General features: G+C 38.1%; 4 protein-coding genes across 4 annotated transcripts; 2 read left to right on the forward strand and 2 right to left on the reverse strand.

Annotated features, from left to right (window-relative positions):
• The first annotated feature begins 248 nt into the window (after nt 1–248).
• LOC108607570 (Tsp29Fa) lies at nt 249–7,433 on the forward strand. The gene is made up of 8 exons (XM_033294921.1): nt 249–340; nt 409–493; nt 1,217–1,819; nt 1,878–1,948; nt 3,628–3,733; nt 5,766–5,954; nt 6,008–6,178; nt 6,822–7,433. The coding sequence occupies exons 2-8, from the start codon at nt 425–427 to the stop codon at nt 7,311–7,313; spliced, it is 1,701 nt and encodes a 566-aa protein (XP_033150812.1). The 5' UTR covers nt 249–340; nt 409–424; the 3' UTR covers nt 7,314–7,433.
• LOC108608241 (argininosuccinate lyase) lies at nt 7,347–9,611 on the reverse strand. The gene is made up of 3 exons (XM_017999527.2): nt 8,779–9,611; nt 7,753–8,153; nt 7,347–7,698 (listed from the first exon to the last, which is right to left on the reverse strand). The coding sequence occupies exons 1-3, from the start codon at nt 9,512–9,514 to the stop codon at nt 7,417–7,419; spliced, it is 1,419 nt and encodes a 472-aa protein (XP_017855016.1). The 5' UTR covers nt 9,515–9,611; the 3' UTR covers nt 7,347–7,416.
• Nucleotides 9,612–9,785: 174 nt separating this feature from the next.
• Nucleotides 9,786–10,807, reverse strand: LOC108608242 (dTTP/UTP pyrophosphatase). Its single transcript, XM_017999529.2, is given in 6 exon segments — nt 9,786–10,143; nt 10,198–10,344; nt 10,399–10,649; nt 10,716–10,739; nt 10,741–10,767; nt 10,769–10,807. Coding segments are annotated over 6 exon segments (633 nt in total). The 3' UTR covers nt 9,786–9,998.
• A 549-nt stretch (nt 10,808–11,356) lies between these two features.
• Nucleotides 11,357–15,794, forward strand: LOC108594249. Its single transcript, XM_017979370.2, is given in 4 exon segments — nt 11,357–11,729; nt 12,121–12,881; nt 15,317–15,610; nt 15,663–15,794. Coding segments are annotated over 3 exon segments (1,071 nt in total). The 5' UTR covers nt 11,357–11,729; nt 12,121–12,236.
• Nucleotides 15,795–16,831: the final 1,037 nt, after the last annotated feature.

Consider the following 16,831-nt stretch of genomic DNA (forward strand, 5'->3'; position numbering starts at 1 on the left):
CATAAATTCATCAATTTTAATAATAATTGCTTGGCCTATGCTTTTAGTTTGTTTTAGTTCTCTCGTTCTCTTGCTTGCTTTTATCTTATCGTGTCTTGAATTGGCGTTCACAACAACTACAAACAGTAGCTGACCACATTTCGGCTTAAAAAGGCAAAAAAAAAAATAAATTGTTTGCCATATCATTTGCCGATAAGACAACAAAAAAATATTTCTCTGCTGATTAGAGCAAAATTAAACTCAAACTGTGTTTTGTATGCTTTACCTTATTTTATTCCGCATACGCCGCGTGCTCACAACGGTTGTGTCTACAATAAATTTCAACGCAACTGCTCTGCTGGTAACTGAACTTGGCAGCTGCAATTAAACCTGACACTTTAATTAAATTTATTTCTGCATTTTTTATAGTTTCAATTTAGCAAACATGTCGCTACTAACGGGCAGCGCTAATGCTGTAAAGTACACACTATTTGGATTTAATCTTATATTTTTGGTAAGTATTTAATGCTAGTTGTGGCTGAGTCATGTCTTTAGCATTTTGTGGCAAAGTCCATGCATTAATTTGTCAACTGTAAGTTAGTTATCTATAGCAGATAAGCTTGTGCTTTTTTGTAAATTTAATAAAAACAACAGTATGAAAATTTTGTGCGCAGTTATTAGCTTGTGAAATTGGTTTTTAGTAATCTACTATATGTGCTAATTATTGCTTTATAGACAGTTTATATATATGAGCTAGACATTGATCAATTTGCTAGCTAATGCGATAAGATATTTCTTATCGAAGTACAATGCAATACTGCTCGCCAAATTAAATCGAAATATAAAAATGCTAGATATAATTAGCATAAAAGCTTTGCAATTTATAATATATATGCATATAAAGCAAGTTTAAATAAAGATGATAATAATGTTTAAAATAAATGAAATAAATAGTGTTATATATTAATTTATATTTAATGATTTCGAATAGTAGCGTAAAAAGTTTACTTATTTAGTTTAGATGAGCTTTTTAAGATCCTTCGTAACTTTTTTATCCTATTATATTTTACATGTATTTTTTACAACTCTATCATAGATGTTGACTCAACCAATATATGAAACGAAGCTATAATCTTCTTATCTTTTATAATTTGAATCATAATATTATTGATTCTAAGCAAAGCCTGTCATTTACGTTGTTTATTTAATTTACGATATATTTTGTTTATTTTTGTAGATCACTGGCATTATACTCATAGCAGTTGGTGCTGGCGTTGGCGCCGTCTATACCGGCTATGAAATCTTTTTGGCCAGCAAGTTCATGTCCATACCCACATTCCTGATTGTGATTGGCGCCTTCATTGTGGTCATCACTTTCTTTGGCTGCTGGGGTGCACTGAAGGAGAACTACTGCCTCATTCTGAGCTTCTCGGTGATGCTCTTCATTATCTTTATACTGGAGCTGTCGGCTGGCATTAGCGGCTATGTGCTGCGCAACGATGCGTACAATCTGATTGAAAAGTCATTGAATCAATCTATGTACAACTATAACAGCAAGACGCCAAATCCAACCACTCAGCTGTGGGATGAGGTGCAACGCGACTTCAACTGCTGCGGCAACACCAACTATACGGATTGGAAAGTGGTGTTTAATAATTTCGATTTGCCGCTGTCCTGCTGCAAAATTCCATACGGCACTGTGGGCACCTTTAGCTGCTCCGCCAGCATGTACAGCTTGGATCGCAATGAGAACGTGGGCTGCCTGCTCGGCTTCTCCGATTATATAGCCACGCATGCTGTCAGCCTGGGAGCCGCTGGCGTGGTCATCGCTGTGCTACAGGTGAGCTCCTTCTACTCCGTAGAAATTTCATTATTTATTAATTCGTTTGCTTTTGCAGTTCTTTGGCGTCATCTTTGCTTGCTACATAGCGCGTGAGATTAAAATACGCAACGGCATTACGGGCTTTATGTAAAAGTCCGCTGCACTCTTTGGCTTAAATTCATGGGCAACTACTTGTTGCTTAATTATTAAAATACTTGTAACTTTATGCTTAAATAAAATTTACCTCTTATTTATAACTTGACTTGAAGTTTTTCTCTTTATTGCTTTAATTGACATAACTGCATTAGTATTTGTTGAGTTGCGCACTTAACCCCTATCAAATCTTATCGATTTGACAAACAAAAAACAAAGGAAAATTATTAATCTAATATAGCTAAGTGCAATTGCGTTGCAGCTCTTTATATAAAGTGTATTTACATGCAGATTACAATTAAAATGCATTACACATCATCAATATGACAAACTAATTTAAAATAATAATCTTTAATGTTTTTTAATTTTTTATTGCTATTGTAAAACTATTTTAATGCATTATAGTGGTTAGTTTTGTTCATTTTGAAGCAAGAAAAAAACACATTAAGTTCTTAATATTCAGAATAGAAAAATAAAGATAATTGATTAAATTTTAAAAATTGTAAAGGCTTAAGAAGTGAATTCCTTGAAAAAAATGTATTAATTTATAAATATAAGCTGAATTTGAGATAAATAAATTTTTGAACTAAATAAATGTTGCAAACTTAATGTTAACAATAGTAATTAAATAATAGTATACACTTGAATGATTTTTACAAGTATAATATTAATACGAAGCTTTTAAGCAAAACAAAAGATAAGCAAATTATCTAGAAGTGCGTATACTTAATAGAAATAACAATTTTCATATCTAAAGGCTCAAAACTTAACAAATACATAACAAAATATTAAGATGTATAAATAATCAATAAAAATAATATTCATTGAGCTGAGTTGCCTGCAATGTTTTCATATAAGTATATTGCATTTTATTATTGGCTTTACGCCTAAAATTAGACAACACAATGTGTAAAAAACTTACAAGATAAATTTCGAGTATATAGAGCAACTGACAATCTTTTATTAAAATATAAAATTTGTATTACAAAAATAAAAACCCAAGGCTCGCCGCTATTAAAAAATTCAAAGCAAAAAACACGTTGACAAACTGTGGGCAATGAATAATTAAAGCTCGTGCGCTTAGTTGAGTGCAGTATGATTAAAAAATCGATGCATATATAGTATAGTAAATACATATAGGGCAAATAGACAATAGACAAAATTGAATCGATAAAGCGAGGCCAGAAGCGTGCCACAGGCCAAATGGCCTTGCACTTGAAAAAATGGCAGCTGCATTTTAAATGAGGCAGACAAGTAATTAACTAACTAAAAGTAAGAAAAAGAGAGAAAGAGTGAGAGAGTGAGCGCTTTTATTTTCACAACTTATTGCAAAATCTAACAAAGTAGGCCACAATCTTATCGCGTGAATTTTTTTTATCTGACAAAAAAGAGCGCAAGATATAGCAAGTAATGTATTTATTGACTGATAAGCAAACTGAACGCGGGAGCGCATACATAAGAGAGAGAGAGAGAGAGAGAGCGCGTTGGCTTAAGCGCGAGAGCGAGCGCAATTTGGCCGAGAGGCATTTGAACGTATTGCGAGCTGGCAATGTTGCCTGTTCTAGGCCCGCTTCAGTCTACGTGTAACCAGCTAAAGTGCAAGTCTGTTTCGTTAACAACAATAACAATTTTGAAAACAGCAATAATAATAACAGTAAAAACTAATTAACCAATTGCAGTCGCAACGAAATCTACGAAATGGCGCAACGGGAATTAGAATTAAATTCCGGCATGCGTTGTGCTAAATATATGCTCATCACCGTGAGCTTTATGTTTGCAGTAAGTGCTTCAATTAATTTAACAATAAGTACATTAAATGAATCACAAGTGTATGGGCAGCCATTTTGTTTTTGTATTTGATAAAGTGCTGGCGCGCTTATCAGTTAAAGTTAAGCAACTTTTCGCAGTGATTCATAAATTTCGAAACTAAGCCAAAGAGTTTAACTGCAGCCCAACACAATTTTGTCTGCCTAGTCAAACATTTGTTTTATTTTAGGCAAATTTATATTGTTCAATTAATAAATATATTTGCCTTGCATATGCCCAACTGACGCATGTTGCTGATAAGATAAAACGACCTGCTAGAATTAAACAATATAGAGAATAAGTAACGAGGACGGTAGCGGGCTACGCTCTCTTAAATTGCAACAGGGGCTCCACACTGAACCGCCAGTCCTCACTAAATTTCACAAATAGTTGTTACACGACCTCACTAATCGCTACTAACCTATAATTATATGAACGAGCTGCCATCCTATTAGTTAATTGTTTAGACGTTTTGAATATTATATGATCTGCTCAGTGTGGAGACATATATAGTCAATTTAACCTAGAGCGACTACATGCAGCTTGTTCAATATAATATATAGACCACATTATAGTATGCTTAAGTTCATCGCAGCATTCTTACTGTTAAATAAGATTCTCTGCAACGTGCGTATTTCTATTCACGAGATTAGCATATATCATCAGAATCTGTTAATCACGAGCCTTACGATCACACATTTAGACGGTATACGCGCATGTGCTGTAGCTCTAAGATATAATATTCACATGCCGACTCACATAAGCAATCATTCACACGATAACTAGCAACTTATTATTGAAGACACAGCTGCACTTGCTTTGTCATATGCTTCTGTATTTGAGCTCAGCCTGTTCAAAAATTTTCTCACAGCGAGTAAGTTATACACGCCATTGAAACGTTCGGGAGAGACCCGGCAACAGCAATGTATAGAGAGTGGTGTGCGGTGTCACTGGAGTCTAAATTTAAAATAATTGTGGATTTTATTTGCTACAAAATATTCTAAAAACAACAAGCAGACTGCACAGCAGTTGTTTATCAGTTGAACTACAGTACATATAAATTATATATATATTCCTTTATCAAACTGAAGAGCAGAGTCTATGTAGCGTTATCATAGTTGCTCATTGAAATTCAAATCCCATTAAAATTACATTATATTTAAAAATATTTATAATTATAAATTAGGCAGCACTTACGAACTATTTCTTATGAAGTTTATTTAGCTTCACTTTATTATCATTAAATTTTTTAATTATTTTATTTATTCAAGCTACAATTTCTTATTTTTAATTCTAACAATGCTTCTTAATTATTTCATAATTCGCTGGTTAGCATGTAGTTTGTTCATTATTACATAAATTTAATTTACATATATAAGTCTAAACCATATCGAGCTCTCACGTGCTCGCGCTGCGCGCCGTACATGCGCATTAAATTATTCATCATACCCACAATCTACCACCACCACCAACAAACGTTCACACTTGTACGAAGCTGCTACCCCGACAGCACCGAATTCTACCGAGTGACGACAACCCACAAACGGACCATCACAAGCCTCTCTCCGAAACGAGTTCAGAACAATCGTTGCACTCTGCTCAACATCGCCGCATAAAAGAGACAGCATTGCTAGTACCGAGAGTAGCTAGTTGGATATCTGTTTGTGAGCTGACTGGTGGATAGAAGCGGAGAGTCGCTGTGATGCGTTGCTTAACTTAAACAAAGTCGAGACGGATAAGCAGTGAGGGAGCAATCCGTTAATCACATCCTATCATCCTATATTCTATGTAATATAGCTAACCTGCTATTCTACACTGCATCATGGTCGCACCAACCATATAGGCCATCTTTGTGACTTTGGTCCTCCTTCATTGACTGCAAAGTCTCATCGTGTCGGCTGCGCCCTACATTGCGCATTATTTACATAACACATGCGTGACTTTGTTAACTGTAACAAAATGTAACTGTAACTCATGCTTATAATTATTTATATTTATTATATAGCTAACGGCTATTCTACTGATCATGGTCGGCACTACCATTCAGGCCATCTTTGGTGACTTTAGTCTCTTCATTGATGGCAACTTTTCATCACCGCCCGCTTTGCTCATCGCCACTGGCTTTATACTCATCGCTGTGGCCACGTTGGGCGCCTATGGTGCCATCAAGGAGAGCGTCATGCTGATCAATCTGGTAAGCTAAGCAACGTTAAAGTAAATCAATGATATAATTCATTTAAATTGCAGTATGGCGTCTGCTTGTTCCTGGTCTTTATCTTGGAAGTATCTGCTGCAATTGCTGCATTTGTTATGCAGTCTCAGGTGCAGGGCATGCTGATGCGCACCATGAAGGAGGCGCTCAACGATTACGAGTCGGACAACAATGTGGCATCTGGCGTGGACTTTATGCAATCGGGTGTAAGTATGGGCAAGGAATTTGTATGAAATTAAATGCTAATATACTTAGGAGCAGCAAGTTGGATACAGTTTTTGAAATTATATAGACTAGCGATAAATATTTCTAGTACTTCAAGCCATTTTAATTCCAATTATATTCTAGTCTAGTCTAAAATCCGTCTGACTAAAATGTTAAGTATTTAGTGCTCACAAGCAACTCAAATTCGATTACCAAAAAATTCTAACCTTGAAAGTTTTGAACTTTACTTGTATAAAATTTAAAATTCAAACTTAATTCGCTAACTTAGTTTATATTAAATTATTTTCGCACATAATTAACAATCCTTGCGCTGATTTGTATGCAAATTAATCTTATAACTTATTAAGTGTATAATTAAATTATATATATAAAAATAAGTGAATTTTGAAGCAGCCGCTGAAACAAAACTTAAGCAAGTAGAGCATTATTTTTATTCAAAGCTAAATGCTAAATGAACAATATTATTAAATGATTAGCTTTATATAAATTGATTTAATTTGATTAAGTTTACGCTACGAAAAGTCGAATTTAACTTAAATTATAAAACATTAGGTAAACAATTATGTTGCTGAATGAAAAGTAACTCGAGTCGTACTTAACGCTTTGTTTTGTTATTTTTTTCAGCTGAGCTGCTGCGGCGTTCTTAGCCCGGATGACTGGAAGGACAGCTACTCGCCAAACAAGAACATTAGCCACATTGATAGCGACGATGTGGTGGTGCCACTCAGCTGCTGCGGCAATCTGGCCGAAGATCCCAACGAACAAAACGAACTGACTTGCCTGGAGCCCTACGAATATGGCTGCTTCCGCAAGATGAGCTACATTCTATCGCAGAGTGCAATGCTGATTGCCACGGGCGCCACCACTGTGGCCTTTGTGCAGCTGCTGGGCGTGCTCTGCGCCTTCATGCTGGCCAAGACGTTGCGACGCAACAAGTCCATACGCGAGGCGCGTCGCTGGCAGCTGCAGCAAAGTCTGGGCGTGCTCATCTCGGGCGGCAAGGTGGGCCTGCCCGCCAACTCGGCCATGAGCGGCTATCAGCAGCTGGAGAACAGCGGCGAGCTGGGCAGCACCGAGCCCTACACATACACTCCACAGAGTCCCAGCGTCAATTAAGAGTCGACGCACACAAATAAAAAATACAATTAATAAGCTTAAACAAATGTATGTAAATTGTTAAACACTAAAGCCAAAGCAAATAAAACTAAAGGACTTGGTCCTAGCACTGCTGGCGTAGCTCCTTGTCGTAGTTCTTAAACAGACGCAGCTGCTCCAAGATGCTGCTGGAGGCGGTGCCACCAACACACTCATACTGCTCCACATTGCGCGCATAGTCGGCAACTGTTGCAATGTCCGCGCCAAAGGCAGCGCAAATTTGCTGCAGCTCGCCCAGCGGCACTTCGGTAATGTCCACGCCACGCTGCTCCGCCAGCTGCACCACGCGTCCAATATGCTGATGCGCCTGTCTAAACGGCACGCCCTTGCGCACCAGATAATAAGCCTAAAGCTCAATCATTAATAAACCTCAAAGCTTTAGTTGCGCTTTGCAGCTCACCCAATCTGTGGCCAACATATCCGGACTTAGCGCCAGCTCCATTTGCTCACGCTGCACTTTCATTGTCTGCACCACGCCCAGCGCTATGTCCAGACTCTGCGCCAGCTTATCGTAAGCTTGAAAGCAATATTGCTTATCGAACTGCAGATCCTTGTTATAAGTTGAGGGCGTGCCCTTCAGAGTCATCATCATGCCAGTTAGACTTGAAGTAATGACACCCGCCATGCCACGCAGCAGCTCCAAGCTGTCCGGATTGCGTTTTTGCGGCATCAAGCTGCTGCCGCTGGTAAAACTCTCGGCCAACTTAATAAAGTCAAACTCCTTGCTGCTGTAGATAATCAAATCTTCGGCTAAGCGCGAGAGATGCAGACTAACCATGGAGCAGCAGTAGATAAAGTCCACTGGAAATAGAATAAAGTACAAAGTAATTTTATTTATGGAGAAATTTAATGCCTGGCTGATAAGTATTTTAATAATGCGTTGATAAGCAGAATCAATGGCAATGGCTTCAATTGAAAATTATTATAAATTGGCACATGTAAGCAATAAAAATAAATAAAACAGTATAAAAAATTTCAGCTCTACGATAAAAAGTAAAGTAATTGAATAAATTTAAAAAGTGTGTTTAAAAGTGTATTAAAAATTTGAGCTGGTTTAGCATATTTAGCTTCAAAATTTTATATTAGCAGCAGAAATTACTCAATTCAGAATTTAGTGTAAGCTCTGGCGCAATTTAGCTTCAAAATATTATATTATATATTAATTTTGTAATCATATATAATGATATATTTTTATCTCAGTGTACATGGAACTAATAAATTTTATAGATTTTAAATTTGCTGCACTTTTGACTGTTTTGAATTACTCAATTCAGAAATTAGTGAAGCTCTGTGCTACTTAGCGAGTGTTTACCGTATTTGCTACACAGATACTGCCAGCAATTCAAAGCGATTGCATGTGTGTCCATTTATAGATAGCAATGCTATTAAGTTATAAGTGCCGCTAATCAAGAGACAACCAACTCACCCACAAAGTCGCGATCTCCAACCGCATGCATGCTGTTGCCAGTGACGCCAGCAAAGCCCAAACGCTGCGCCAGCCAGACACGATCAATGCCCAGAGGATTGCCAGCCAAAGCGCCACTGCCCAAGGGCAAAATGTTGGAGCGATCACGCAGCTCGCTCAAGCGCAGACAATCCTCGCGCAGAGCAAAAGCATGAGAGAGCAGCCAGTGGGAGAACTGCACAGTCTGAGCGCGTTGCAGATGCGTGTAGCCAGGCATAAGCACGCCCAGCTGGGACTCCGCTTGTGCCGCCATGGCCGAGAGTAGCGCGCGTAGTCTACCCAAAGTCTCGCGTATGGCCTTGCGTAGCCAGAGCTTCATATCGGTGACGACCTGATCGTTGCGACTGCGTCCAGTGTGCAGACGCTGACCCACTTCACCAGTGAGAGCAACCAGCAGACGCTCATTGACAGTGTGCACATCCTCATCGCTGGGCAGAAACTTTATGGTGCGCTCAATCCAATCGTAGCGTATGAGCTCCAAACTCTTTACAAGCAAATCGCACTCTTGCTCCGTCAGCAGCTGAGCACGCTGCAGTGCCTCGGCATAAGCCTTGCTGGCATCCAAATCATCCGCATACAGACGCGCATCTTGTGGCAAGCTTATGTTGAGTGCCTGCATTGCTTCACTTGTTTGGCTGCCATAACGTCCACCCCAGAGCTGATAGGAGCAACTTTCTGCCTTTTGCTGCTGCGACATAATTTATGTTCTGCTTGTGCTTCTGCCTGCGCTGATTGAGAACTGAACGCCAGCTGATGTACATAAATATTTTCTCAAATTTCACTGCTGCTCAGCTGGCTTTATATAATCAGCGTCTTATCTGCTTGGGAATATAAAAATATAAACGTTGATTTCATGAACTTGTCACTCTCAGTCGCGCCTATTCTATGTGTCTTACTGCTGGCGATAAAGTCAAATGGTCGTGACGTTTAAATGCAATGGGAAACTTAAGCGGCACACTGGTACAAACGAAATAAATAAACATTGTTTAAGTGCTTGCTGCTTTATAACATTTGTCAATTTGTACTTAAGCTAACCACAGTGCCTTGCCTTAAGCTATTTTTGGGCCACAGTCAAACAATAATAAATAACGACAAAGCAAACAAGTACAACTTATCAGCAAGTGTAGCCTCTGACGTTCACTCTGGAGCGATAACATATATAAGCTTTTGCAGGTTGACAGCTAATTGAGATCCTCCAGCAAAAGCGCATTAAGCTCACAGCAAAGTCGATGCAGGGGCAAGCCCATGACAGTGTAGAAGTCACCATCGATGCGTGGAATTAAAGCACCGCCAGGTCCCTGCACACCATAGGCGCCAGCTTTGTCACTGTAATTAGAGCATAATTAAATAAAGTTTAACTGTCTGTAAGTCTCAACTTACAGTGGATCTCCACTATCCACATAGTCTTGTATTTGAGCAGTTGTTAAATTTCCGAAATAAACATCCGCTGTGTCTGTAAACTGCCGCAAGCCTGCAGCATGCTTAAGCACTACGCCCGTATAGACGCGATTGCAGGCACCAGACAAACTGTCAAGACAATTTAATGAAAGCAAATGACTTAAAATTGCAACTGCAACTCACTTGCTTAACATGCGCACAGCATCGGCTGCATCTTTAGGTTTGCCATAGATCTCCTTGCCCAGCGTAACCATCGTATCCGCTGCTATAACCAGCAGCTGTCGCTTATCATCGCCGCCTGCGCCGCTCAAGCGTTGAAACACTTCCTCAGCTTTGCCCAGCGCTGTGGCTTCTATATAGGCGCTGAATTCCGTAAAGTCAGCTACATTTAAATTCTCCTCAAATGTCGAAGGGCATAGTTCGGCATTCAGGCCCTGTTTGTAAACAAATTGCGTTTTAGTCCAAATCCAGTTTTAATTATTATTTGCTGATATACACACCAGCATTTGTACTAGTTCCTGTCGTCCTGGGTGAGCCGCTAGCCAGCACAATGCCGATAATTGCTTAGCAAATGTTTAATGGGCGCCAACATATTTACAAATTAGCAATTTGTTTAAAGCGCGCGTAACAAAACAATAAAACGTGCTGCTTTAGTGATGATACTTATGCTTGCAACGGCTTTGACTCGTTACTTCTACGCAGCTGCTGCAAGTATCGAGTAACAAAATCGAACTGCTTGCACTGCTTTCAATTAATTGCAGTTAATAGTCGCAAATTTCCTGCATGCGTTGCAAGAAAATAGCTTATTACATAAATAATTAATTGTAAATAGTAAATATACAATTAAGTGTATTAATTCGTTAAGAAAAATTTTAATTTTTTTAAAGTTGATTTGCGGCAACTGCAATCGATTCTTGTGCATTCAAAAATAAATCGACTTAATCGAATCGCATTCGTTAATAGCAAAAAGGCAAAAGAAAAGAAAGCGCGAAATTATTTACCGTTGGGCTGTTTGGGGTACGCGTGCAGTACGCAGCTGCAGTAGTAATTGTGCAAAAATAAATTAAATTGTAATATAGCAACAAATAGTGAAAAGCGCAATGAAGAGACAGCAGCAGCAGCAGCATGTATTTTGTTAGTGAGCGCGTGTGTATGTGTAGTGGTTCGTCGTGTGTGTGTGTCGGTCTGTATTAGCTTGGTGATATTTTTAATTGTGCGCCCGCTCTGTGCCCGCCTCAGCCCACCAGTCCGCGTGCTATCGATGCCGCCGCCGTTGTTGGTCGACCCGTTGTCAAATTAAGAATTTCGACGGCATTTGTCGTTAGTTAGCAACAACAGCAGCAGCAGCAACATTTACAGCTGCGACTCGTGCCCACAACAAAAAAAAAACAACAGAAACAAAACAAAACGCCAGCGTCACCTTGAAAGTGCTAGTCATCAACGTTTGTTGCAACCAAAAGTTGGTCAAGTCTGGATTGAGCAGCTGCTGTGGCCCATAGTGCGGTGGTGTCAAGGTTGGTGCTTGGACTCTAAACAAACCATATTTTCAATAAAAAAAAAAAAAAAATACAGCGCTAGTAATTTAGCTGATAAGCGCAAAAACTACGGAGCACAAATATTGCGTAAACCGTTATGTGTCTAATCGATGATAGACGAAGGTGGCTTTAATAGTTTAAGTGCTAAGCGCTACATGCAGCGAGCAAGTTACAAAGCTGCCCTCGCACTAATTGATCTGCCAAATAGGAAGTCGAAAATTTATAATGCAAACAATGTTGCTATACGTAATATATTGTTTATGTAGCTAATTGCCAAGGCGCAGACATGCAAATTAAATGCATATATTATACACTAAGACCAATGACTCTCAAACTGTAAAGTAATTTACGCTCTTTTTCGCTCTTACAGTTTTGTAGCTGCACGCTTTTGTCACGTGGCTGAGACGCTAGCAACAAATTTTTGTAGCTAAACAAAAGAGAGCGCGCGCTCGCTCTTCCGCTCTCTCTCTCTCTCTCTCTTTCAACATGTTCTCACTGCAGCAACTGATCAAAGCAGCAGCAGCAGCTGGCAGCAGCAGCGGCAATGGCTGTGTGGGCGGCGATCTCTACAAGTTCCTCAGGCAACAAGCAGCTGTGTTAGGCGCACGCAGCGTGACGTCATCGACCACAAACACAACAGCAACAGCAACTGAAACTGAAGCAATACCAAAGCAATCTAGTCAAACGGCAACAAGCGAAACAACAGCCACAACTACAACCAGTCACAATTTGCCAGCGACAGCGCACGGTGGTTGCTGTTTGAGCGAATCAAATTTGGAGTTGGCGTCGGCGCATATCGTTCAACAACAGCAACATTTATTAAAGCAATTCGTGCCTCAGGACATACAACGTCTCTTCCATACGCAAAGCAGCGTTTCGGCCAAATCAACGCCACATCATCAGCAACAACAGACAACAAAGTTTGCCATGTCTTCACTAGCACAGAGCAGACTCCACGCGGAAGGCCATTATGCCTTCAGCAACAACGCCGCAGCGGCGGCAGCAACAAGCGGCAGCAGCAATGGCGCCGTCTGCCACGAGGCGGACTCCAGTGCAGCCGGCAAGAAGCCTTGCTTCAATACTGGACTCGCTGATATTTTGCAGTTCATGGAGCTCATTGGCAATCTTAAGGTGAGCAGAGTCTTCAAGCAATGCACAAAGCACAAACGTGGCGTGTATCGATTTTTCCCACTTCCAACCCCAGGAGCAGCTTTGACTGTTGTGATTTCTGGTGTCTAACAAAAAACATCGCGTGACTTTGAGATTAGTTTATTGCCTTTTGTTGTTGGCTTTGCCCATTGCCAAAATATTAGTGAGCATATAGCTCATAGGCCTGTCACAAGGTTTTTTTTATTTTCGTTTGTGATAGCGACCGTGAAAGTTTTTATTAACCAAGGCAGCTTTATTTTATTTGTTTTATATGTTTTATTTATTTAAAGTTTGCTAGCAAAGCCTAGCTAAGCTCTAAGCTTCTAATGTAGTAAAGATTAAATATTTTAGAATAGATTTGCGCATTTATCGTTATATAAAGATTACAATATATTTATTTTTATAGATCTTGTCTATATGCAGTATTGACTTGTCTATGCAAATTTTTATAAGCAAAATTATTTAAAAATGCAAAATGCTGTTTATTGTTTGCTGTTTTTTTTGTTTGTATAGCGCTCTGCATTATTTTTAAATGGAAAGTTTTTGTTTTGCTTTTTGCTTTTGCTAGATATATACATATGTATATATTGTATAATACTTGAGAATGTCTGACGCGCTCTCTGAGAATACAACAGCTTGCCAACAAAATGTATATATTATAAATATATACAGAGCATTTTGTTTATGCCAGAGTGATTATCTTAAAGGGTTTCCCTTTTTCTCTATAGCACAAAAAACAGCTGTTGTTATTACGAACGTCATTCGGTGGGGCCCTAAGCAAACAAAACAATAAGCTCTACCCCCTTTCATTTCGCTTATTATTATTATCTAATCAGCATAATTGATAATGCCCCGCACACGAAACTGACAAATGCGCCTAAGTCAAGTAATTTTCATTTTGTAATTTGAGTAGCCAATCACTCAACTGAACTTTGCGCTGCAGTCAAACTCAATTAAAAATATCAGACCAGAGTACCAAATGGCTCACGTGAGCTAAAGAAAAATAAAAACAATGCTGATTTGTTTACGCAAATAACATTTGGAATTATATAGTATAGCAAGCAATTTGGCACAGCTCTAGAGAAAATATATGCGCTAGATCTAGAGGAATTATATAGAGCGTGTAGCGTTGGAAATTAGAAACATATTGAAACTTGTGACTTTGATCTTGGCCTTCAAAATGAGGCAGTTGGTTATTCAATCCGCCGCTAATCTTTCGCTAGATAAAGCGTCAGAGCTGGCTGACAAAGCACTAAACTCATTGTGAGCATTAAATTTCAAGCTGATGCAATATAGAATGAACTTAAGTAATCTTAAATCAGTATTTTTTGAAGTTTTCTTAGCATTTGTTTGTGTGACTAACTGTACGTTGTCACTTTTTTAACAGTAAACTGTGAATTTTGTCAAGTGTAAAGAGCAACAAGTGTGAGAAGCGCACTCAAATTTGATATACACTTTGGCAAAATAAGCTATGGGGGTTGGGTCTATGTAAACTTCTCTAACTGTGACTTTCATCTTGATTTTTAGCTATTATAGACTCAGTAATATTTCTATTCTTTCTATTACTTTAAAATAACAAAGGTATCAAAATCAAGCTTAATTTTTAATGTAGCCTCACTAAATGCTATTTTCATGCTTAGACTTTACAAAATAATTAGCTTATTTATCACATATTTTAGCTTATTTCTATATTTTAAACAAAGCGTATCAAAACCGCTCCCATAGCCACATTTTTTAATGTAATACGCTTCTCTAAATGTTGTCTCACATTTTTGAATTTTGAAAATAATTTTAGCTTAGTACTTCAACTCTCTGTAAGCTTTTCTATATTTTAAATAACAAAGCGTATCAAAAGTCAAGCCACATTTTAATGTAAGCAACACTTACTGCTGCTGCCTTTTTGATCTTAAGCAAATATATAGCTTATACTCATCATATACTAAACTTTATGCTGCCTTTTAGCTTTACTGTATTTTAAATAACAAAGCGTATTAAAAAGTCAATACACATTCCATTTAGTTAAGGTATTTAAACTAGCAATAAAATAGAGCTAACGCTTACTAACAACAGAAATAAAGATATAGCTCTCATATAACCAAGTTTATCAGCTTACATAAATATTTGCACAGACTTTTGTGCCACTGATAGTTGCACGCTTTGATAAGTGCCCCAACGTGACTTTCACGCAGCTGTAGCTGCTGCTAATCACAACTATAAACAAATTGCCATGCAGAAATTTAATTATGTTAATAGCAGAATGCAATGAAGTGAGCAACAAACTGTTTGTTTGTTGGCAACAAGGTTGCAGGCTATAAATAAATATATAAATTTATTGATCAAATAGCAACGGCGTAGCGCTTGTAGTTTGGGTTTAAGTTGAAGGTATGACCTTAGACTAATATCTAATTTTCTTCTAGCATACGAAGCGCACTGGCTGGGTGCTGCGTGATGTGAACGATTGTGAATCCATAAGCGGACACATGTATAGGATGAGCATGTTGACCTTTCTGTTGGATGGCAGCGAGGGTCTCAATCAAATACGCTGCATGGAGCTGGCGCTGGTGCATGATCTGGCCGAGAGTCTAGTGGGCGATATAACGCCCTTCTGTGGTGTATCCAAGGATGAGAAACGCGCCATGGAATTTAAGGCTATGGAGGATATTTGCAAGTTGATTGAGCCACGTGGCAAGCGCATTATGGAGCTCTTCGAAGTAAGTGCTGCTCAGCTAAATAAAACAAAAAATTAATGTATTTTATTTTTAGGAATACGAACACGCTTCACAGTCACAAATATTGGATTTATGTTTTAATATTTAAATGAACTGCTCGAAACAGAGTTTTGAGTATGAAAAGGCGCGACAATTGCTTTGCTTAAGGCATCAGGAATTCTTTTGATTTCCACCTTTTTATGTGTGTAGGGCAATAGTTTAATATTCGATTTGTGTCAAGAAGACCTCTGTCAACGAGATTACGAACCAGCGCAGCTGCTTGCCAAGGCCAAGGGCGTCGACACCGGCCGCTCAGCAATTTGAAGTGCCTGATATGCTCAGCAACACCAAACATATTGATCAGCCATATGGATCAAGCTCTCGATGTTGTAGCAATTTCTTTAAGTACAGCTTATAGTTTATAACACACACACACACACACACACACAAACCATTTCATATACACACACACATGCTCTTTAATGTATAAGCTAATGCAACTAACAAAATGCAAATTGTTAAGCCTACCTCGACACACGCTCATAGTTAGTACTATATACACCATTTACTATAATTGTAACTTCATTTTAATTTATTGACGCGGCCCGTTCTGTGCCATTCTAATTCACTTTAGTTCAATTTGTATCTATATTAAGCCTCAAAGTTTGTAGCTAATTCAAATATATATTGTACATAAATTGTAGTTAATTTTAATGATGATGTATGTTGTTAGCAAAAAAAAATCCCAAAAAAAAAAAACAAATGTCTGCATTATTAACAATTAATATATGCAAATCAAAATTCACTTACAGTCGATAAACAAATGTAACAGCAAGAAAAGATATTAGACAACAAAATCCAATGAAATTATTAAAATTGTGTAAAAAATGAGAAACACAAAACTACAATTTATGTGGACTTTTATTTATATAAAATATATAGAATGTAAGCATTATATATACAGTGCAGGACAGCCGATTAGAACAGTCAATGATTCTTTGCCTAATATCAGCCAAACGAAAAAAGCTTTGGAGTTTATTTTCTTTTCAATTAAAGCTTAATAAATTATAGATTAGCTGGAATTTTAGTTTAAAGCTACATAAATAATATTTTAAACTATTTTGAAAAATGTGTAATATATTAAATTAAGCACTGAATAGCCTCAAAATAGTTTTAAGCTTTAATTTGTTTATTTTCGTTTATTGTATTGAAGGCCTCAATTTA

The sequence above is a fragment of the Drosophila busckii genome, chromosome 2L (assembly GCF_011750605.1).
Source record: "Drosophila busckii strain San Diego stock center, stock number 13000-0081.31 chromosome 2L, ASM1175060v1, whole genome shotgun sequence".
NCBI lineage: Eukaryota > Metazoa > Arthropoda > Insecta > Diptera > Drosophilidae > Drosophila > Drosophila busckii.